At 43.7% G+C, this 24,862-nt stretch overlaps 1 protein-coding gene across 1 annotated transcript in view; it reads left to right on the top strand.

Annotated features, from left to right (window-relative positions):
- Positions 1–24,862, top strand: part of ABCA4 (ATP binding cassette subfamily A member 4) — a 335,662-nt gene that overhangs the window by 91,874 nt on the left and 218,926 nt on the right. Inside the window, exon 7 of the mRNA XM_082265714.1 lies at positions 10,720–10,917. Within this exon, the coding sequence (XP_082121840.1) occupies positions 10,720–10,917 (198 nt within the window). The remainder of the gene's footprint in view (positions 1–10,719; positions 10,918–24,862) is intronic.

Raw genomic sequence — 24,862 nt, forward strand, 5'->3', positions numbered from 1 at the left:
TCATGGCTTCATCTGCACTATACACTAGCGGTTCTGAAGGCCAAAAGTGGCAAAGATGAATTATTTGCATGAGTCTGCCCTACATAAGGCAGAGGCTGAGCACCTTGTTTTGGGGATTTTTTTTGCCTGGAAGAGAGAAGATATAAAACCTTTTTTTTTCGGTAATGCTGTATCTATTATTACCTGAATGTTGTAATGATTGCCCATTTGTTGTCCATATATTGTCACAATTGTTGCCTGCCTATGGTCACAACTGCCTGTGTTTGTTGACTATTTTGCCACATATTACCCTGAAATGGCCAGTCACTGTCAAACCACCTGCCTAAAAACAGATAATTTATCCCCTCCTTAATTACAGCACTTTGTTGCTTTATTCGATACCTACCCCTGTAGCGTCCCTATGCTCAAGGGAATCCCAAAGGTTCCTAGTTGTGGCAGTTAGTGAGGTCAATACAGTAATTATAAAGGAATCGCAGGACTGCAAAGGCTTTTGTAGGTTGGTGATAAATACACATTAAACAGGCAAGGTGGGGGTCTTGTGAACTCTACTTTCTATAAAAAAGACTACGGTTTCAAGTGTCATTCTCAGCCATGTGATTAGGTATTGTTCTTTAGTGACCTCAACTACTCAGCCTAGAGGTCACTGCTTTTGTTTGTATTATCAGCCAAATTATATGAGTCATCTCACGTCTTTGCGCTAAAACTCTCCCCTTCTGAAGTAAACCATTTGTGGTCAAGTACAGATCAACAGGTCATCATTCTAGTAGCCAGCTTGCAACTTTTAAGTAGCTCGTGCCATACCAGCTCTATGGGAATTTGATACTGACAGTCTCTAACTGCTGACTAATCTCATGAACACTAGCTAGAGATAATTTAGGAAAGACTCAGAATTGCCAGATTCACACTGACTCAGCCTTCACTGTCAATGCAGCATTGTCTATTCATGGCCAATGGATTTCTGGGAAAGGCCAGAAAGAAATGAAATAATTCACTTTCCTTCTGATGCGTGGGAGATGTAATCATTGATCTGGCCTAATTACAAACCTAACATAAAAAAACTGGCGCAACAGGACTCAAAAATGAACCTCAATAACCACCTGGGAAAATATTAATGGGAAGATGCACGGACCTGGATGTTGTGTGGCAAAGTCCAAAAAGTCCATAAAAAGCACCGGTCTGTGCACTCCAGAAGGCTGCTGATTCTCAAGACGAGAAGGAACTTGCAATATACTGGAAGATAAGAACAGCGCCACTCTAAGTGCAGTAAAACCAATACTTTATTTGACATATAATAATGCTGGGTACTCACAAGATAAAACGTTTAAAAAGCATGGTAAACGTATGTGGAAAAATCCATTAATCCAGTGCCTGGGCAAGGAGGGGCTGATGTGCTCCACATAGATCCGTCCGACTGCGGGAGTGAGCAGTATCCGGACCCCGAGGACACCTGCAACGCCTCCGGCGGCGGACTTCCGGGTTGGGCGTAGAGCGTGGGCGTGATGACGTAGGCGACGCGTTGTCGGAGCATGCGCTCCTTCCTCAGGCCCTAGGCCTGAGGAAGGAGCGCATGCTCCGACAACGCGTCGCCTACGTCATCACGCCCACGCTCTACGCCCAACCCGGAAGTCCGCCGCCGGAGGCGTTGCAGGTGTCCTCGGGGTCCGGATACTGCTCACTCCCGCAGTCGGACGGATCTATGTGGAGCACATCAGCCCCTCCTTGCCCAGGCACTGGATTAATGGATTTTTCCACATACGTTTACCATGCTTTTTAAACGTTTTATCTTGTGAGTACCCAGCATTATTATATGTCAAATAAAGTATTGGTTTTACTGCACTTAGAGTGGCGCTGTTCTTATCTTCCAGTAATTACAAACCTAGGTTGCTGTGAGCATTAAAGCAGATGTCTTTAGTACTGAGTCAGTATCTGGGTGGTGAAGAGGTTCACACATGTTCTTTATTTCCCCAGATATAAAGTTTGACAAGTCATTCTTACAAAATGTGTGAGGTGCCTAATGAAGTGATTTTACTGGTTTCACAATGAGTACAGAACATTACTAATAATCCAAAGGCAGATAAAATTAGCTCCCTTAAATTTTACAATCATTACCAGGTCAATTTTCTAAAATAAAATGTTGCAGCAGAAAACAAGAACATTCGCTTTTTCTTCATAGGCTTAGATAGTATGACATTCAATGAACATGAAATTGTAGGCCCCCTATATGGTGTTCTGTGCAGAGGCACACTGGGTTATGTAATTATTAATAATAATAATAATAATAATAGCAACAATATTAATAATAACAATATAATCTATATAATCATTTATACTAAGCAGCAGTATTTAAAACCAAGGTGGGATGCCAGATAAGCAGACCTTGCATTTTTATGCCAGGTCTACCTTAAGAATATTGGGGTTGATTTACTATAGGCAAATCACTGTACACTACAAGTGCACTGCAAGTGCAAATGGAAGTACAGTCAATGTAGATCTGAGGGTAAGATATAAAATGAGGTGAAGCTCTGTTGATTTGTCTTTAGTAGACCAACCCCTATTATCACCAGGGCATATTTTGCCTCACGATGCCAAGATTTCTGGTTATGTAGAGAGAAATACAGTATATCCCTTATAGGACCTGTTAAAGTGTCACATATTGAGGTATATAGGTCCTTTTTATGGTTGGCATAAAGTAGGTACTCTATATTATCAGTATAATGTTTTCCCAAAGTTGCTCATCTAGTAATATCTGGTCTTCGCTAGAGCCGCTGATGGTTCAGATGTGCATACAGCCCCTGGGTGTGTACCACCAAGACAAACTACATACAGTGTATGCATACAATGCCTATAGATTGCCTGGATGGTGACAGGACCAGAACATGGTTCCAAATGATAAGTCAGAGGTCAGGTCAGGAAATGCTGATAATACCCCTACTGATGAGACTTTCTCTCTCTTCCTGTCCAGGCAACCTTTGTCATGTGCAAGTGATTGAAACACTAGATGATTTATATTGTAAAGCACTGTGCACAGTTGGCACTATATAAATCATGAGTAGCACACATCCTAAGGATCCACAAGTAGAATGTGATCTCCCACCCTGCACAGCCAGGCACATCAAATTTCCACAGGCACTCAGAGTCAGAGAACAGTCCGTGACTTTGTTTTTAGTTATTTATTGAGGGATAATAACTTGGATAGGGATTGGAGATTATGGGATGCCCACTTGACTTCAGAACAACTTTAGGGGACAACTCTTCCTATACAGTCCTATATACAGTCTTTATATACATTCCACTTCTTCCTCCAGCTCTCACTTGCTTGCAGAACCCAGCTGGCACACTGTAAAGATCTGACAAATCACTCAGTCAGATAAGAGCAATAGCCTGTTATAGGCAGGAACCCAAGGCCCCTTGGATATGGAGCAAAAGTTCAGTGTCCAGCTTACTTTCCACCGGTGGCTACCTTATCCCAGCTGCCCCTTTCACTAGCCCTCCAGGCCAACTTCTCCCCTCTGTCCTCCAGGCTGATACTCACTAGCCCATCCCGCTGACTCTCAGGAGATCCCCCAGACATGCTGACCTGCTCCTGCTGTCCTCTCCTTGCTCCTGTGCCTCCAGGAAGGATTTCCTCCATGTGTTTTAGGGGAAATTTTCCAGCACCCGAGCCCCAGGCCCGAAGTCCCCCCCCCCCCCAGACTAGGGGGTGCCCTCAAGGGCCACCAACAGCCTCCTCAGCACTCCATCTCCATCTTCCACCTGACTTCCCCTGCTGGCATGCATCATGTCTATTTATGAGGGGGCCTGCCCCTTTCTAGCCCCTTTTTTGTGGGGATTGGTTCCAGATTCTAATAAACATGCATGACAGCCCCTCCTAGCTTCCATCCACTACATCTAGAACATTCTCCAATGTTCCAGAAAACAGGGTGAGGCAGCAGAAAAGCTATCAGATGAGTCATCCACACCTTGTGTCACTAAGCCCTGACCCAGATTCACCACCTAGGCCTGGCTCTCAGCCAAGCCAAATTTTCATACACTAACAACTGCTTCTAGCACAGACTAGAGGGTGCTACACTACCCCCGCCCCCTAGAAAAATGGCCTGTCCCCATGGCTGGGAAAAAAACACACCCCTGAGCCCAGGAGAAAAACAGGGCATTTCATAAAAAAAATAAAGGGGGAAAAAAATAAAGGGGAGGGGAAAAAAGAAACAACTTGGAAGGGGCTATGTACAAATAAATATCAGTATTGTAAATATACACTTTGTAAAAAAAAAAAAAAAAAAAAATATATATATATATATATATCACACACACACACACATATATATATATATATATATATATATATATACATCCTAATTATAGGTCCCTGTAGCTAACATAAGGCACAGTATAAGGCATATTATACTTCAGATATATACTTTACTGTGGTTACCATGAGCAGCAGCAAAGTCTGTAACACACGTCACACTGTAGTCATCAGGGTTAGGACAGTTCTTAACATCAGCCATGGTTGGGCACTGACAGACCCCTTCCTGCAGACATCCACTGGCCTACCTTGATCACTTTTTTATGCCTTGGTAGAGAAAGAAGCACAATTACTGTATATACGTAGCCCATATGACTCGTGTGCATGTCAATTTTTATTGTAATTTGGACATACTATTAAAAGCTGATTTCTGATGGTTATTATAGGAAATTTTAAATAAAATTAATTGGTATCAAAGTGTGTTTAAGTTAGTCTAACATATCTACAGCATTCCTGTAGGTAAAGATACATACATTTTATAGAGTGACTTCTCGGACGCAGAATGCTCATATTATTCTTTCACCCTATCACCTAAGCCATCTGTCTCAGTGAAGCATATATTTAAACCCAAAACCAGCAATAGGTAACTAAATACATCCAGTCTGACATTAGTTCCACTCGGATGATTCCCATTTCTCATTTCCTCATTTCCCATATTGATTTGTACAAAAAGACATTCCATTCTGCACTCAGCTAATAAATATGTCTACTGTATGTATAGGGTCTATTACCTTGTTTGCCAGACTAATCATTACATACTGATAACGCACTCATTGACTGAAATGCGAAGATCAGGTATTCACTTTGTAACACATTAAGTATTCCAGGTTTCTCTATACAGACACACTAATGTAGGAAATATGTGGAATTTTAGGTGGGCCTTATATTTCCTTGTTAAATGTACATTCAATTTCTTGCTGTTCACTTCATTTTAGCATATAACTTCTCATGCCACATAAAGTATATGAATGATATGAACATTCATAAACCCATAACCCTCCAAAGCCTGCAAAATTTGGAACAGCTCTTACAAGACAAGGAGATGGGGTCATCTGGGTAATTGTAGTAGTGAATAAGTATGGTTTGCTCTAGATAAGCAGAAGTAGCAATCCATATTCATTTTCTTGCAAAGCTTTGCTCAGTATCCATATGTGTTCATCTTCCAATAATTTTGAATTACTGGAATGCTTTAGAAATATATTTTAGCCTTTCTTTATATGTAGCTTTTAAAGAATAACCTCCATTTAATAATTTCCTGGCTAGTTAAATATTAAAAATCAGGGCAGCAAGATGATAAGTTTTATAGGTAGTATTTATTACGTACAATAATATAATCTTCCTGCTGAATTTGCCAAAATTCAAGCCATACATGTCTCTTGGTGCTTTGATGAAGGCTCCATAGCGGAAACGCGTCAGCATATACCCTGTACCTATATACCCATGTAACAAATAAAGTACTTTTATTTAAGAGCATCTGAGCTGCCAGCCCTCCTGATTCAAGAATTTTACCTATGGGACCTGACGCCCTGGCTAGAGCATCGGACTACAGTTCATGCACTTCTACATTAGCAGAAGAGCTGGGGTAACAATTTGTTTTCATACATGTCTTTGTCGATACCATTGGCTCAATAAAACTTGATTGTTCAGTCGACACTTGTTGAAGGAGCCAAGTGGAAAATTGTCGGCCAAACAGTGGCTGCATCCAATAAGATGTAGCCAGTGTCCGGGTTTACAATAGCTGCCAGAGGTAGCACAGTTTAGACACCTGTTTGACATACTTCATGAAGCCCGCAGGTTGACCAAAAAACATCTATGCAAGTATGGCCAGCTTAAACACAATGTAACTCAGTCTACCCAAAAGACCACTAGGCTGCTGACTGCAAATATTAAAGTGTTACTAAACCCAGAGGCATAACTAGATTTCTCAGGGCCCCGGTGCAAGAAATCATTAAGGCCCCCCCCAAAAAAGCATGTTTTTGACACTTTTTTTTTTTTTGCAATGTATAACAAAGTAAAACATTTCTATTAAGGATCAGGAGCGGTAATGGTGGTGCGGGGTGTGGGATCAGGAGCGGTAATGGTGGTGAGGGGTGTGGGATCAGGGGCGGTAATGGTGGTGAGGGGTGTGGGATCAGGAGCGGTAATGGTGGTGAGGGGTGTGGGATCAGGAGTGGTAATGGTGGTAAGGGGTGTGGGATCAGGAGCGGTAATGGTGGTAAGGGGTGTGGGCTCAGGAGCGGTAATGGTGGTGAGGGGTGTGGGATCAGAGGCGGTAATGGTGGTGAGGGGGGTGGAATCAGTGGCGGTGGTAGGGTGAAATCAGTGGCGACGGTGGTGGGGAGGGAAGTGGGATCAGTGGCAGCAATGGTGGGGAGGGGGGTGGGATCAGTGGCAGCGCCATGGTGGGGAGGGGGGTGTGATCAGTGGCGGCGGTGGTGGGGAGGGGGGTGTGATCAGAGGTGGTGATGGTGGTGAAGGGGGGGTGAGATTTGTGGCGGCGATTGGTGAGGGGGTGGGATCAGTGGCGGTGGTGAGGGGGGGTGGATTGTGGGGTGGGATCAATGGCGGTGATGAGGAGGGGTGATGGTTGGGTGGGGGGGTGGGATCAATGGCGGTGGTGAAGGGGTGATGGTGGAGAGGGATCAGTGGGGGCGATGGTGGGGGGGGTGGAGAAGGGGTGGGATGTGGTGTCACCACCACCTCTGTCTTACTGATCCCATCCCCCCACCACCGCAGATCTCATCCCTACGCCCCCAACAGCTCTGTTGTAGAGGATGAGATCTGTTCTGTGCAAGCCAGGCATGGGATCAATAAAAAGCAGCATTCCAGTAAGCCAGCAAGGGTAGAGTTTGGGATCAAAACGGTAAGTTCACTTACGATTAGTAGTCGAGTCGGTCAGTTAGCGTCAAGACGATTTCCCCCTCACTCAGGCTCAGCAACTCCAGCCAGGCAGGCACAGCATGTAGTCTCTTCGCACTCTTCTCGCAGAGGGGAGAACTCCTCCTCCCCCTGCACTCTATTGGTGTCAGCTGGTCAGCTGACTTTCAGTGACTGTCCAGTGTCCACCCCTGCTGCCTCACTGCATCAGCCATCTCGGATTGGAGGATCGGCAGGGCTGAGGGTGGTGCAGGCAGCACAGCAGCAGAATGCAGGTAGATTGCTTTACACAGACATGACATACCACTGTACCTCTCTGGCCCCCCAACCCCCCCGCACAACGATTGGGGAAGGCGGCAGCCAGACTCGTCTCTCACTCAGCCACTACCACTAGCGAACAGTCAGGACTCAGGCGGACGGACGGGCCCCCTCACGCCGCGACCGCTGTAAGAGAACGGGGGCTGGCGGGCCCCCCCTCAGGTAGCGGAACTCCAGGGCCCAGTCGCAAGCACGACCGCTGCGACCCTGATAGTTCCGCTACTGACTAAACCCACAACAGTAAAATCAGTCTGAATATGCAGTAAAGCATGCTTGTTATACTCACTGTGGAACCTAAGGGGTTAATCCTCTGCATTGTGTATAAAGGCTGTGTGATCCTGTCTCTCTCCACTTCTTTAACTGACTCCAATCCATCTAGTGCTAGAACAGAGCATTAGGAGTCAGGCTGCACAGGCTCAGTTTGGTGTTTATTGCTAGAGTGTTTTTTTTTTTTTTCTTGGGAGAGTGCATGTGATCAGCACAGGGCCAATCAGCACAGTCCAGACAGAGGATCAGGGGAGAATGAAAACTCCACCTACAAGCTTTAGGCATCAACTGATTCAAGTTGTAAGACTGCTATATACTGATGATGATAAAAGGTATTTAGCAGTTTATATTTACTAAAATAATTGCATTTCCATGTTCTGTGTACTGTGGGGGGGCAGATATAGTGAATGCAGGTTCTGGGTTTAGTAACACTTTAACTATATGCAGACCATACAATATTTTTTTTACCTGCAGTATCTGTATTTCTGATCCTCAGGTTCCAGTTCCTTCTTGGAGGGATAGAGTAGGAAGCATTCAGAACCCCAATCCATTTTTTGCTGTCTGTGTCCCATTGGACATTTTTTTGCTTACTGTCCTGGTTGACAATGTTGTTGCTTATAGCAGTATATAAGAGGAAATCTCCAGCTTTCCCTGTCTACCATTAAAATGTGTTCCTCTTTGAGAGATTTACCCTCACTCCCTGTCCAGTCCTTGTCATACTCATGTGACTGGTTCAGGAAGTGAAGGGAAGAGCAAAACACTTTCTGTCAGAGTCTTAATGGTCATCAAGAACCTATTTATACTTCTTGCCTATCTTAGGTCAAGTTTCTAGTGTTCCCTAACCACTTAAACCCCAGAAGATTTTACCCCCTTCCTGACCAGGGCCTATTTTAAGATTCGGTACTGTGTGAATTTAACGGACAATTGCGCGGTCGTGCGACACTGTACCCAAATGAAATTGACGTCCTTTTTTTCCCACAAACAGAGCTTTTTTTTAGTGATATTTTATCACCTGTGCGATTTTTACTTTTTGTGCTATAAACAAAAAAAGAGCGTAAATTTTGAAAAAATAACAATATTTTTCACATTTTTTTATATGAAATTCCCCAAAAAAAAAGTAAATATAAAAATTTTTTAACATTTTTGTCCAATTTGTTTTCTGCTACATATGTTTGGTAGAAAAAATAGCAATAAGCGTATTTTGATTGGTTTGCGCAAAAGTTATTGCGTTTACTAACTAAGGGAAAGATATGTGTCATTTTTGGTGGTTTTTTTTAACGAGTAATGGCGGCGATCTGCGATTTTTTTGTGGGACTGCGACATTGCGGCAGACAGATCGGACCCTTGACTGACATTTTCGACACTTTTGGGGGTACCAGTGACATTACTACAGTAATCAGTGCTATACATATGCACTGTTACTGTAAAAATGACACTGGCAGGGAAGGGGTTAACTTTATTGGTGATGCAGGGGTTAAGTGTGTCCCTAGGGGCGTGCTTCTAACTGTAAAGGGGTGTGGCTAGTGATGTAACCACAGAGACATACGATCCTATATAGCAGGATCGTATGATCTCTGCAGTTAGATCAGGGAGAATGACAGGCGGCTTTGTTTACATTAGCCGTCTGCCTTTCTCCTTCTCCACAGGGAGATCGCGAGTGACCGGCGGACATCTGGTCCGCCGGTCACACGCGCTGACTTGTTAGGGAACGAGCGGGGGCGGGAGCGCGCCTCCGGCAGCGCGCGCTCACCCCCTAGAGGCTCACAGGCTAGCGACGTAGACCTACATCACTTTGCCTGTAGGGGGCTGACCGCTGCAGTAAATAGTCGTGTGCGTCAGCAAGCGGTTAAAGGGTTTGTAACCCTAAATAATGCTTTGCTGCAAGCCCCTCTCTTTTAAGCTCCCATCCTGCACTGTATAAGTGTTTGTTAGAAACAAAGCCTCTAATTACAAATAAATAAATTACCAAACAGCGTAAAGCTATATAGTAAACCCTTGCGCTCAGGTGAAATATATGTATGTATCAACCATTAACTGCTGCTACTTATATACAAATGCAATGAATAAAAAGAAATCTAGCGTGTGCCTAATCGATCCAGGTTACACGTCAAAAGAAAACAGTAGCGCAAAAATTAATCTTTCACAGATAAACAGTAAAAGAGATCCTTAAAATGTAAAAATAATCCTTAAAATAGAATAAAATATATGAATGAACGGTATAGTCTTTATAGTCTATAAAATGAGTCCATCTAACAAACTCTTCAAAAATGCATGTATATCTCAAACTCCGGGAGGGCCCTGGGTAAATCCAATGTGCAGTTATAGGAACACCTCACACTCCACCACCACTGTGTCGATACACTCCTGGTAAAATGACCACTCACCAGACAACCATGCCTTTACACTCTCTTGGACCGGGCACAGATCGCATTATACATTTTAAACAGGATCACCCAGATGGCTGATATGCTGTCCTCTCACTCTCTATTTCCTCTTCCCCGGGGTTTCAGATACAGGCATATGAAAAAGAACAATCTCCACTAGTGTAATATTGTTGGGAAAATCACATTTATTATAAAAACTTCAATAGTTACACTCACATGCTCAAAGATATAAAATCGCCTGTCAGTATAAGCTAAGCGTCTCCCATGAGATCTCACCCTCTCCACGCTGGTATACAAGATCTCTCTGAGACACTTGCCGGGGTTCCTGTCACCCCCTTGTAATGAAGTCGGAAATGACGAAACGCGTCGGGGCGTGACTACACGACATCTGGAAACAGCGGACAGGAACCGGTGATATAACGGATGCATGACAGTGTATCATATCCAAAAATGATATCTGGTTTGTGTCTATAAAATTATAAACAATTTCTTCAAAATGCATGCTGATCTATAGCAAGTTTATCGTTACCCAAGCTGATAGGTGTTTTCTTTGTGTTTTTCCCATTGCAGTTTGCCTCCGGAATACCTGATCTGGCACTGAAAGACATAGCTTGCAGCCAGACCCTCTTGGAACGGTTCATTATCTTCACCAGCCGCAGAGGAATGCACGCAATCCGCAATGCCATGTGTGTCTTGTCTCAGCAGAGGTTACAGAGGATAGAAGATGTCCTGTATGCCAGCATCGACTTCTTCAAACTCTTTGAGATTGTAAGTTCTCTACTGACTTTTTAGAAATATCTGGAGCATATTACATTTCAATCCTAACCTGTAGTATTGGATTGGAAGGCATTTAGGCTATGTTTCTGATGCGCCACTTGTGGATTCAGAAGAACAGTTAAAAAGTATGGGTATTAAAGAAGAATCCCAGATATTTTTTTTTAGCTTTGGTATGGGTGGACAATTATAAGAGCTCTGTTAAGTTTTTATTCCTGTATGCATAATTTTGCCCTGCACCTTCACTTCTTACCCTTTGGAATGTATGTGTGGTCTACAGTGGTACTGCAGTCAGCTTGAATTTCAGAAAATGCCCTGTGGCTTGAGTACATTCATTACTTAAACCTTGACCACTTGTTACTTTTGCTTTGATACTAAAGCCCTTTGAGATGGGAACCTCCAACCAGGTCCTTGACACCTTCCCCCCCCCCTTTTCCCTATTCCTCCTCTCTGCCCAGAGGCGTAACTAGAACCTTCAGGGCCCTGGTGCAAGAAACCATGAAGGGCCCCCCAGACCCCTGGCCGGGGCCCTTCGCTTCAGGCCTGGGGCTCTTCCTACTGATCCTGGGGCCCTTTACTCTCTTTGCGAGGCCCTTTATTACTGTCCCGCAGTGGGACCCTTTCACAAGTTCTGCAGTGGGCTCCCTTCCTGCCCTCTTGGAGCCTCCCCATGTTGGTGGAATGGCAGGGCCCGGTCGCAAGTGTGACCTTTGCGATCCTGGAAGTTCACCCACTGTTGTCAGTAGTTTTTATTTTTTGGTATTTTAATTTTATTTATTTTTTTTATCATTTTATTTTATTTTTTTACAATGTCACTGACTATGACTCTGTCCATTCAGAAAAGGAAGGAGCTGGTAAATTACATATTTACCGACCCTTCCTGGTTCTTTATTGTGACACATTCCCTGCAGCAGCCGGCAGGAGAGAGAAGGGAACACAGTGGGGGGTGGAGGGTGGGGGGGGGGGGGCAGGGGAGCACACAGGGGCCCAGAGACAGCAGAACACAAGTGAACTGGATAGGAGGAGTGGAGGGGGCAGCATACAGAGGAACCAATCTCCTCCATTTTCCTCCTGCAGCTACAGGATGAAAAAGGAGGACAGTGATTTTGTCACATGCTGCCCCCGGGGAGCCACACAACCCCTGCAACCCCTGTAGTTACGCCCCTGTCTCTGCCTCTCCTTGTCCTACTCACTATACCCTAATCTTTACTACTTGTACGTTGGCCGGTGCAAATTCTCATTCTCCTCTGCCCTTTAGCTTTTCCCTCTGTGTCTTTCTAAATCAGTTTAGTTATTGTATATTGTTTTTTGCAAGCCCTGTTTCTTTGTTAGTCTATATACTGTGGAGCCTACCACAACACCCCATACTTCAGGGATGTTCATGGAGAGGACATTATCAATATACAGTATGTACTGTATAAGGCTACCTGGGCATAGTCCAATTTACAGTTACACCCCCCTCTTTTTTTCCTTCCCTTTTTACCTCTCCCCCCTTCCCTACCCAATCCATGTATAATTATAACTATAGGTTGTATTTTTTTGTGTTTTTTTTTTTTTTTTTACTGGTCTAAAGCTGGCCATAAATTACTTTTTTTTTTGATTAGGCAGCAGATTGATTAAAAAAAAAAAAACTGATTCCGTCATCCACACAAGCAAAGTGGCAGAGGAGTAACCCTCCCCACTGGGAAATTCTATTCTGACAGTGGGACTCCTCCGCTTCAAGGAAAATAAAAAAACTAAATTTTGCAGTACTGATCGCCAACTATGTTCATTTGTAACTAAAGAATGGTTAAGAGGAACACATCCCGTCGTGTAATCCCATTTATTAAAATGGTTTAAAAGTAAACAGTATAATACTAGCATTGACAAAAGACTTGCATTACACGAGCTACAGGCGCATATCTCCTAACAAACTCTGTACGTTCCATGACATGGAACCAAGCAGAAGGAAGTGATGTCAATCAAGCTCCACCCACCATTTTTCTTCACTCTGACATCATCAGGAGTGGTCTTTTGTCAATGTGAGTTTTATACTGTGTGCTTTTAAACCGTTTTAATAAACGTAATTATACGATGGGACGTCGCCTGGCTTGTATTTCCCTATGCATGTCTGTGATGGAGTACTGATGGCGTATTGTGGATAAGGAAGTGTCCGGTCACTGGCAAATAAAGGAGTTGCTTGATCTTACAAATATAAGGCGTTGAAAACTTACCTTTCTGGTAAGTGGGGACAAAAAGGAGGGCAGCACGGAGTGTTACACCTGTTTCACAGAATGTATGAACAACACATGTATTATATGAATTATGCAGCACTTTACCTTGTGATTTATATATTATTGTTGTGTTAATATTGGATGCACAAAGTACTTTTATTCATGATATTCACGTTGCCTTGAAAAAGTATTTATATCCCTTGAAAATTTCCACATTTTGTCAATTATAATTGTGAAGTGGAAGGAAAATGATAAATGGTTTTCAATTTTTTTTTACAAATATCTGAAAAGTGGGGTGTGCATTTGTATTCAGACCCCCTAAGTCAATACTTTGTAGAACCACCTTTCGCTGCAATTACAGCTGCAAGTCTTTTTGGATTTGTCTCTACCAGCTTTACACATCTAGAGAGTGACATTTTTGCTCATTCTTCTTTACAAAATAGCTCAAGCTCTGTCAGATTGGATGGAGAGCGTCTGTGACAGCAACGTTTAAGCCACAGAGTTTTTGACTTAGGTCTGGACTTTGACTGGGCCATTCTAACACATGAATATGCTTTGATTTAAACCATTCCATTGTAGCTCTGGCTCTATGTTTAGGGTCATTGTCCTGCTGAAAGGTGAACCTCCGTCTCAGTCTCAATTCTTTTTCAGACTCTAACAGGTTTCTTCTAAGATTTCCCTGTATTTGGCTCCATCCATCTTCCCAACAACTCTGACCAGCCTCCCTGTCCTTGCTGAAGAAATGCATCCACACAGCATGATGCTAGCACCATCATGTTTCTCGGGGAGGATGGTCTGTTCAGGGTGATGTGCAGTGTTTGTTTTCTGCCACACATAGCGTTTTGCTTATAGGCCAAAAAATTTAGTTTTAATAATTGAATAATAATAGGGCATTGAATAATAGGGCTCCTTCTTCCATGTTTGCTGTGTCCCCCACATGGCTTCTCACAAGCTACAAATGGGACTTCCTATGGCTTTCTTTCAACAATGCGTTCTTCTTGCCACTCTTCCATAAAGGCTAAATTTCTGGAGAGCACGACTAATAGTTTTCCTGTGGACAGATTCTCCCACCTGACCTGTGGATCTCTGCAGCTCCTCCACAGTTACCAGGGGCTTTTTGGCTGCTTCTCTGATTAATGCTTTCCTTGCCCCGCCTGTTAGTTTAGGTGGACGGCCATGTCTTGGTAGGTTTCTTTCCATTTTTGGATGATGGATTTAGCAGTGCTCCATGAGATATTCAAAGCTTGGGATATTTTTTTTATTACCTAACTCTGCTTTAAACTTCTCTACAACTTTATCCCTGACCTGTCTGGTGTGTTCCTTGTCCTTCATGATGCTGTCTGTTTGCTAAGGTTCTCTAACAAACCTCTGAGGGGTTTACAGAACAGCTGTATTTATCCTGAGATTAAATTACACACAGGTGGAATCTATTTACTATTAGGTCAAAAAACGAAGAGTTTTCCAGTCACAACTTACCAACCAGCTAGCAACCAACCGAATTGACTTGTCTAATAAAGATGTCGCGAACCTAAAATTTGCCGTTCACGAACGGCGAACGCGAACCTCCGCAAATGTTCGCGAACGGGCGAACCGCCATAGACTTCAATAGGCAGGCGAATTTTAAAACCCACAGGGACTCTTTCTGGCCACAATAGTGATGGAAAAGTTGTTTCAAGGGGACTAACACCTGGACTGTGGCATCCCGGAGGGGGATCCATGGCAAAACTCCCATGGAAAATTACGTAGTTGACGCAGAGTCGGGTTTTAATCCATAAAGGGCATAAATCACCTAACATTCCTAAATTGTTTGGAATAACGTGCTTTAAAACATCCAGTGTGTGTATACAATCAGGTATGATGTTGTATCAATCAGGTAGTTTAAGGGTTACACCCGCTTCACAGTGACAGACCAAACTCTGACAGACCAAACTCCCCGTTTACGCACCGCAAACAACCGCAAACAGTCCATTTGCAGTGGGTACAGTACAGTCTGTGGACACTCACTGGCAGGCAACTATAAAAAATATTTTTTGATTTTTTTTTTAATTTGCAAGGTGCTGTGCCACCGTATATATGAGTGGTGGGCACTGCAGTGGGCACAGTACACTCTGTGGACCTGACACTCACTGGCAGGCCAGGCAACTGCAATTATAAAAAATATATATTTTTTTTATTTGCAAGGTGCTGTGCCACTGTATATATGAGTGGTGGGCACTGCAGTGGGCACAGTACAATCTGTGGACCTGACACTCACTGGCAGGCCAGGCAACTGCAATTATGAAAAATATATATTTTTTTAATTTGCAAGGTGCTGTGCCACTGTATATATGAGTGGTGGGCACTGCAGTGGGCACAGTACACTCTGTGGACCTGACACTCGCTGGCAGGCCAGGCAACTGCAATTATTAAAAAAATTTTTTTATTTATTTGCAAGGTGCTGTGCCACCGTATATATGAGTGGTGGGCACTGCAGTGGGCACAGTACACTCTGTGGACCTGACACTCACTGGCATTCCAGGCAACTGCAATTATAAAAAATATTTTTTTTATTTATTTGCAAGGTGCTGTGCCACCGTATATATGAGTGGTGGGCACTGCAGTGGGCACAGTACACTCTGTGGACCTGACACTCACTGGCAGCCGGCAGGCAACTGCAATTATGACAGAGGAAAAAAAAAATATTTTTTAAACTGCAAGGTACTGTGCCACCCGATATGAGTGTGGTGTGCACACAGTACAGTCTGTGGTGGGTCTGTGGCCTCTCACACACGGCGGGCAGGCAACTGCACAATAGATATATATATATATATATATCAAAAAAAAATTACTGAAATACCAGCCCTAAAAAGGACTTTTTGTGGCGCTGTCAGGATGCTGTCCTTACAGCAGGAGTGGACTGAGAACACTATCTAACAACTGTCCCTATTAACAGCAGCAGCAGCAGCACTCTCCCTGCTCTCACTAACACACTGCTTCAGAATGATCTAAGATGGATGCTGCCCTTGCTTTTTTATAGGAGGTGGGAGGGTGTGGGAGGGAGGGTATGCTGATTGGCTAGAATGTGTCTGCTGACTGTGAGGTACAGGGTCAAAGTTTGCCTCAATGATGAAGTTAAGGGGGGCGGACCGAACATCGCATATGTTCGCCCGCAGCGGCGGACGCGAACAAGCGATGTTCGCCAGTAACTGTTCGCCGGCGAATAGTTCGGGACATCTCTACTGTCTAACAGTATGCGTTAAAAACAGGGGTTTGGTTGCACACATTTGCAAATACATGCGTAAGCTGCAGGCCCCGACAAGGCACCCTGTGATCTGCAGTCCCTAACTCTACAATTTAAAGAGTCTCTACAATGAGAGCACATGCATTTAATGGGAAAGATAGAGGACAGGTGACTAGAGGGAACCCCCCCCCCCCTTAAAGGCACAGGGTCACACTGAACACCCAGCACATCGCACAATGGCGGCAAAGGTGTGAGTGCGTTGCCTGGCTCAATATAGATATCAATAATGCAAAAAGTGGTCACCGCCTCCGCCTATAACTGGTCTTAGTGGTAAGGAGCACTGGATCACAGGGTGCCTTGTCGGGGCCTGCAACTTACGCATGTATTTGCAAATGTGTGCAACCAAACCCCTGTTTTTAACGCATACTGTTAGACAGGTCAATTCGGTTGGTCGCTGGCAGGTTGGTAAGTTGTGACTGGAAATCTCTTGGTTTTTTTGATCTGCGTCCGCCCTTCCAGTGCTCCTTACCACTAAGACCAGTTATAGGCGGAGGCGGTGACCACTTTTTGCATTATTTACTAATTAGGTGACTTCTGAAGGCAATTGGTTCCACTAGATTTTAGTTAGGGGTATCAGAGAAAAGGGGCTGAATATAAATGCACACCACACTTTTCAGATATTTATTTGTAAAAATTTTCAAAAACCATTTATTATTTTTCTTCCACTTCACAATTAGGTGCAACGTTGTGTTGGTCTATCACATGAAATCTCAATAAAATACATTTACATTTTTGGTTTTAACATGACAAATTGTGGAGAATTTTAAAGGGTATGAATAATTTTTCAAGGCACTGTATATATGCATTGAAAGCACAAAGCACTTTGATTATAAACCTATTGGTACACAATAGTGCCGCACATATTGGTGATAATAATCACTATACAGCATCACTGAGCAGGGAGCACAGCCCACATATTTAGAGAGCAAAATGACTTGCCTCATGTACATTAAAAATGTCATACTAAAAATAGAAGCACGCTTTTGAAACATAAAGCACCATCATTAGCATTAATACCAATATGATGATAATATGACGATTAGTCATACGACTTTGAAAGAAATAAAATCCTCTTTAAGGCTTAGTTTACACTGGCAGCAGAAGGGTGGTAAAAACAGGTGGTTTATCCATATGTTATCCACTTCCTAGCTGACTTCCTGACAAATTAAAATGGAAGCCAGAGGGGCGAGTTCACATTGTTGCAGCACTGTATTATTAACTCGGCATTTTGAGTTTGACAATCAGCATCTCCTGTCAAACTTAAACATTGAAGTCAATGGGACTGTGCAGCAACTGCAAGCCAAATGCATCTGTAGTTGTTGCCACGCAGCAGTTAAATGTAAAATTCCCATTGCGATAGAAAAAAAAATCCCCTGGGGATTGAAAAACAGGCATATACGAGGCCACCAGTATTGCCAACCGAACGCCTGCAAACCAGCTGTTGACCTAGGTTTTAAAAGTGATCTAGCATGGATCATAGGGCTGTACAGTCTGCTGTCTGTGTGAAAGAAACCTAGAAACATTTTTCTTTATACAGCTGCTACTTGTGGAAGTTTTTATATATGTATGTATTCCTATGCATACACACATTCATGGGATACAAGCATACAGTGTATTCGGAAAGTATTCACAACACTTTTTCCACATTTTGTTATAGTACAGCCTTATTCCAAAATGGATTAAATTCATTATTTTCCTCAAAATTCTACAAATAATACTCCATCATGATAACATGAAAGAAGAAAATGAAAAAATCACATGTACATAAGTATTCACAGCCTTTGCTATGACACTCAAAATGTAGCTCAAGTGCATCCTGTTTCCACTGATCATCCTTTATATGTTTCTACAACTTGATTGGAGTCCACCTGTGGTAAATTCAGTTTATTGGGCATGATTTGGAAAGACACACACCTGTTTATATAAGGTCCCACAGTTAACAGTGCATGTCAGAGCACAAAGCAAGCCATGAAATCCAAGGATTTATCTGTAGACCTCCGAGACAGGATTGTATCAAGGCACAGATCTGGGGAAGGGTACAGAAAAATTTCTGCAGCATTGAAGGTCCCAATGAGCACACTAGCCCCCATCATTCGTAAATGGAAGAAGTTTGGATACGCCAGGACTCTTCCTGGAGTGGGCCGCCCTGCCAAGCTGAGCGATCGAGGGAGAAGGGACTTAACAATGGAGGTGACCAAAAACCTGATTGCCCCTCTGACAGAGCTTCAGCGTTTCTATGTGGAGATTGGAGAACCTTCCAGAAGAACAACCATCTCTGCAGCACTCCACCAATCAGGCCTGTATGGTAGAGTGGCCAGACAGAAGCCACTCCTCAGTAAAAGGCACGTGACAGCCAGCAGCCAGCCTGGAGTTTGCCAAAAGGCACCTGAAGGACTCGAGACCATGAGAAACAAAATTCTCTGGTATTATAAAACAAAGATTGAACTTTCTGGCCTGAAAGGAAAGCGTCATATCTGGAGGAAACCAGACACCGCTCATCACCCAGCCAATACCATCCCTAGAGTGAAGCATGGGGGTGGCAGCATCATGCTGTGGGGAAGTTTTTCAGTAGCAGGAACTGGGAGACTAGTCAGGATTGAGGGAAAGATGAATGCAGCAATGTACAGGGACATCCCTGATGAAAACCTGCTCCAGAGCGCTCTGGACAGCAGACTGGGGCGAAGGTTCATCTTCCAACAGGACAACGACCCTAAGCACAAAGCCAAGGTAACAAAGGAGTGGCTACAGAACAACTCTGTGAACGTCCTTGAGTGGCCCAGCCAGAGCCCAGACTTTAACCCGATTGAAAATCTGTGGAGAGATCTAAAAATGGCTGTGCACTGATGCTCCCATTCCAACCTGATGGAGCTTGAGAGGTCCTGCAACGAAGAATGGAAGAAACTGCCCAAAAATAGGTGTGCCAAGCTTGTAGCATCATACTCAAAAAGACTTGAGGCTGTAATTGGTGCCAAAGGTGCTTCAACAAAGTATTGAGCAAAGGCTGTGAATACTTATGTACACGTGATTTTCTTCATTTTTTATTTTTAATAAATTTGCAAAGATTTAAAACAAACTTCTTTCACGTTGTCATTATGGGGTATTGTTTGTAGAATTTTGAGGAAAATAATTAATTTAATCCATTTTGGAACAAAGCTGTAACATAACAAAATGTGGAAAAAGTGAAGCGCTGTGAATACTTTCTGGATGCACTGTACACATTTATATGAAGAACAGCCCAGTAGAGAATGTTTTTGGAAAACAATCTTCTAAATACCATCTAACTGGCTGAATTTTTGCTAAATTGTAGTGAGTAATTGTACTTGATAAGAGGATGACCAAAACTGGATTTTCTGTTTATAACAGTTTAAGCCATTTATTATTTCCCAGCTAAGTGAAATATGTTTGTGTTCCATACAAAGTGTCCAGTGAGGGAAAACAGCGAGTGTTTATAGGCAAACTTTTGATAGGAAAAGGGAAGTACGTTTTTCTTGGCACAGATCAGAACAAGTCACATTGGTACCTGCAGTGCGGAGAACAAGCCATGTGATCTGAAGGCTTCATATCTGGTTTGCTCAGCTGTAGCTGGTAAAGTGAGCCTCTGTCTGGAACTCTCCTGTTATTACAGCTGGCCTCTGCACCGCGCTTGTTCCAGGAAAAAAGGCTCACTGCAGCCATGGTATGTGTATCAGGAAAATAGTTTAAAGTGAAATACATTAAATAAAGGAATAAATATTTTTGTTATTCATTTATTAGTCATAAGAGTCACATTCTCGACACTTGAGTGGCTAGCACACAGGGAGCGTTTCTGTTTGACATCAGCTTGTGAAGCATTTTTTTTAGCAGTGGGGAATGCAGGGTTTGAACTTGTTCTGATATACCATGTACACTTATTGTTGCTTTCGCAATGCATCAAGCTGCTTTGCTTTTATTCCCTTCTACATGTTAATGTGAATGCATCAAAATCAGGGGCTGACTGGCAACTTTCAGGCCAGGGGGCAAGAACAAACCAGAGGCCCATGGTGCAGTGACTCGGCCCCCCTCCCACTCTCTATCTTCCCGGAAATCTCCTGACCCCCATTCCAGGCTCAAGCTCCACTCCAGGTACTCTCTACTCAACTGCCGAATCCGGTTTCCCGACCTGGCCAGCAAGGACGATTGGGGTGAGCTGGGACAGCTCGGTTGGGGCTGGTCGGAGAAGGAGAGTTTCCAGTGGGACATGGAACCGGCCTCTTCTCAGACACAGCTTACACCAGCCATGTTGGGGGGGAGGGCGGCGCTCTGTCCTTGTCTTTATCCCGCATTCAGTTGGTCAGCGATGGGGACTTTTTACTTCTCTTCACCAGGAACACTTTAGGCATGTCTGTGGCAGAAGCGGTGCAGCCTTTTTATAAGGCATCAGAGTGGCCCCCCTGCCCCCTAGCCCAGTCCTCCCCTGATCAAAATGTATCACAAACTGATTGATGTCAGACGCTAGACAAACAATTTTTCTGCGATTTACTTGTTTTCTCATAACCCTAATAAGTTCTGGTCTGAATCCTGCAGCTCAGGGGCTTTGTAGAGCTTTGAGTGGCAAAAGCCCTTATTCCTAGGGCAACGCCTTACCTGAGAGCCAGGCCTCCTTATTGGTCTCAGCTGTACACAGACTATATATATATATATATATATATATATATATATATATATATATATATATAAATATATATATATATATATATTACCAAAAGTATTGAGACGCTTGCCTTTACATGAACATGAACATTAATGGCATTCCTGTCTTACTCCATAGGGTTCAATATTGAGTTGGCTCACCCTTTGCAGCTATAACAGCTTCAACTATTCTGGGAAGGCTGTCTACAAGGTTTAGGAGTATGTCAATGGGGAATGTCTGACCATTCTTCCAGAAGCGCATTTGTGAGGTCAGGCACTGATGTGGACAAGAAGGCCCGGCTCGCAGTCTCTGCTCTAATTCCCAAAGGTGTTCTATCGGGTTGAGGTCAGAACTCGTGCAGACCTGTCAAGTTTTAATGCTATGAACTTGCTTTATAAGGCCCTCCTCCGTAAAACAATTTTATTTGCTGTCTTGCTGAATATTAGTGCAGGCCAAAACTGAGTGAAATGTATCTGGGTATCCATGTTTTGTGCATGGGTTGTCACTGCCAATACCAGATAAACCTGTACCCCTTATATTTAACTTTTAGGATGCAGCAGAACAATCCCAGAGAACATGACAAGAGGGGGGAGACCTACCTCTGACCCATTAATTTTAGTTAAAATTTCAGCTGGAGCTATCCAGCTCTGTAAATGCGATTTTTTTCAACAATGGAGCAAAGATGATGGAGGAATTGGGAAAGTGTGCCTAAAAGCTCCATCTGCTGGCTCAAAATGAGAATAAAAAATATTTTAAAGCTGGCAAAAAAATGAATAATTTTGCCATTTTTTTTAGCTCTGACTATAATAAATACAGACAAAATTGAACATATGTAAAAAACATATTGTTTCCTTTATAATAAAATAATACAAGTAGGGTTGAGCGAACCCGAACTGTAAAGTTCGGGTTCGTACCGGACTTTAGGGTTTTCGGTACCGGACCCGAATCCGTAAATCGTACTGTATGCTTGTTATCGGCAATTTATTGGCGCATAAAAAAAGATGAAGCGCAGCCAATCCACAAGCGTTTAACTGGTGTGCCCTTAGAAGTCATCACAGCCATGCCTACGAATGGCATGGCTGTGATTGGCCAGTGCAGCATGTGACCCAGCCTCTATATAAGCTGGAGTCACATAGCGTCGCACGTCATTCTCCTCTATCTAGTGTAGGGAAAGCGTGCAGCTGCTGCTTTGAGAGAGAGAATAGGAGTAGGACAGAATCTTTAATCAGAACTTCAACTCAGCGATTATTCTACATAGATTTTGTTGTTTACTAGGGCACTGCTGCTGCTTTGAGGGAGAGAATATAGGAGGACAGAATCTTTATGCTTTAATCAGAACTTCAACTCAGCTATCTACATAGATTTTGTTGTGTGGGTGCAGTGCACAATCTTTTTTACCCTGCCCTGATCCCAGTGACAAAAAAAATACTTTTATCCATCTGTTAGTTAGGTGGGCGGCGGGGGCATTTTATGCAAGCTCAGTGCACCAGCATTGTCAGTGTGCATTTAAAGCTATACTGTATATAGCTAAAATTTTCTGGTTTGCTTTTACTTGCTGCATGTGTGATAAAAACAAGCTTGAAATACTGCAATAATTTTCAGGGTTTGAAAAAACACCCATTTTTTTCATCACCTTGGGGCTCTGTCGCATTATTCAGTGCGCATTTAAAGCTATATATAGCTATAATTTTCTGGGTTTCTAAAAACACCCTTTTTGGTTTAAAATCCACAATTTTATAGCCCTTGCTTGCTGCATCTGTACGTGTAGAATTCAAGCTGCTGTCCTACTGTGCCCAAACACCCTTTTTGGGCAAAATACACAACATATTGTTGTTCTATTCTGCTATTCAAAAAACACCCATTTAGGGCAAAAAAAATAATTTTGCAGCGTTTGCTGCATATGTTACTGTGAGATACACCCTTTAGATACTGTTCTATTTTCCTACTCAAAAAACACCTATTTAGGGCAAGATCCTAAATTTGATAAATATGAGGAGAACGTCAAATAAGGGACGTGGCCCCGGCCGTTTCAGCTGCAGCACACACTCGTGAGTCGCTCTGTGGAACAGCACCACTTCACCACCAATAACTGGGCCTCCATGCAAGACCTGTGTGCCTTGTTGAGCTGTTTCGAGTACTCCAACAACATGGCCAGTGCCGATGATGCCGTTCTCAGCGTTACTATCCCACTTCTATGCCTCCTTGAAAAAACAATGTGGGCAATGGTGGAAGAGGATGTGGCACAGGAGGAGGAGGAGGAGGAGGAAGAGGGATAATTTCCAAGGCTTTCAGGGCAGTCATTCACAAGTGGCTCCGAGGGTGGGTTCCTGCACCCACAAACGCCAGGTACACAATTGTCCAGCAAGGGCACAGTTCTGGAGGATGCCGAGGTGGAGGATGAGGAGGAGGAGATGGAGGAGGAGGAACCATGTTCACAGCAGGTTGGCACCCAGAGCAGCTCATGGCCATCACTGGTGCATGGCTGGGGGGATACAGAGGACACAGGCGATACACCTCCCACAGAGGACAGCTTTTCGTTGCCTCTGGGCAGCCTGGCACACATGAGCGATTACATGCTGCAGTGTCTACGCAATGACCGCCAAGTTTCCCACATTATAACTTGTGCTGATTACTGGGTGGCTACGCTGCTGGATCCCCGTTACAAGGACAACGTACCATCCTTAATTCCCTCACTGGAGCGTGATCGTAAGATGTGTAAGTACAAGCGCACGCTGGTAGATGAGCTGCTGGTGGCATTCCCACCTGACAGCGGGGGCACAGTGGAAGCACAAGGCGAAGGCAGAGGAGGAGGAAGAGGTAGCCAATGCACCCGGGGCACCGCCAGCACTTCAGAAGGCAGGGTTAGCATGGCCGAAATGTGGAAAAGCTTTGTCAACATGCCGCAACAACCAGCACCACCAGCTGATATGGAACGTCTTAGCAGGAGGCAGCATTTCACCAACATGGTGGAGCAGTATGTATGCACACGCCTAGACATACTGAATGACGGGTCTGCCCCCTTCAACTTCTGGGTCTCCAAATTGGGCATATGGCCTGAGCTTGCCCTTTACGCCTTGGAGGTGCTGGCCTGCCCTGCAGCCAGTGTATTATCTGAACGTGTATTTAGCACGGCAAGGGGCGTTATCACAGACAAGCGCAGCCGCCTGTCCAGAGCCAATGTGGAAAAGCTTGCGTTCTTTAAAATGAACCAGGCATGGATCCCACAGGACTTGTCTGTACCTTGTGCAGAATAGACATGTATACTGGTCTTACCCAGCCATTGTTGTATTTTTGATCTTTCTCACTCTTTTGGGGTGTACCCTAATTGAAAAAAAAATAAAATTAAAAACCAAAACCAGTGTTGGCTACCTCGTCCTCCTCCACCGCCACCGCCACCGCTTCCACCTACACCGCCACATCCACCGCTACCTCAACCTCCTATTAGTCTATATGGACCTTGTCCTCCTACTTTAAGATTATTATTTTTTATTTTTATGTATTTTATGTTATTTTAAGTTATTTCCCTATCCACATTTTTTTACAGAACACTTATCATGCTCTTAACAACATGTTGCTGCCATTTGCAGCCCTCTAGCCCTTTCCATTACTTTTTTAGAGCCATTTTAGTGCTCAAAAGTTTGGTTCCCCATTGACTTCAATGGGGTTCAGGGTAAGTTTGGGTCAAGTTTGGGTCCAGAACTCAAACTTTTTTGTGAAGTTCGGCCGAACCCGACGAACCCGAACATCCAGGTGTCCGCTCAACTCTGAATACAAGTTGAAAAAATAGGTAGAGTATAG

This window comes from Pelophylax lessonae (assembly GCF_965119305.1).
Source record: "Pelophylax lessonae genome assembly, chromosome: 8".
Lineage (NCBI taxonomy): Eukaryota > Metazoa > Chordata > Amphibia > Anura > Ranidae > Pelophylax > Pelophylax lessonae.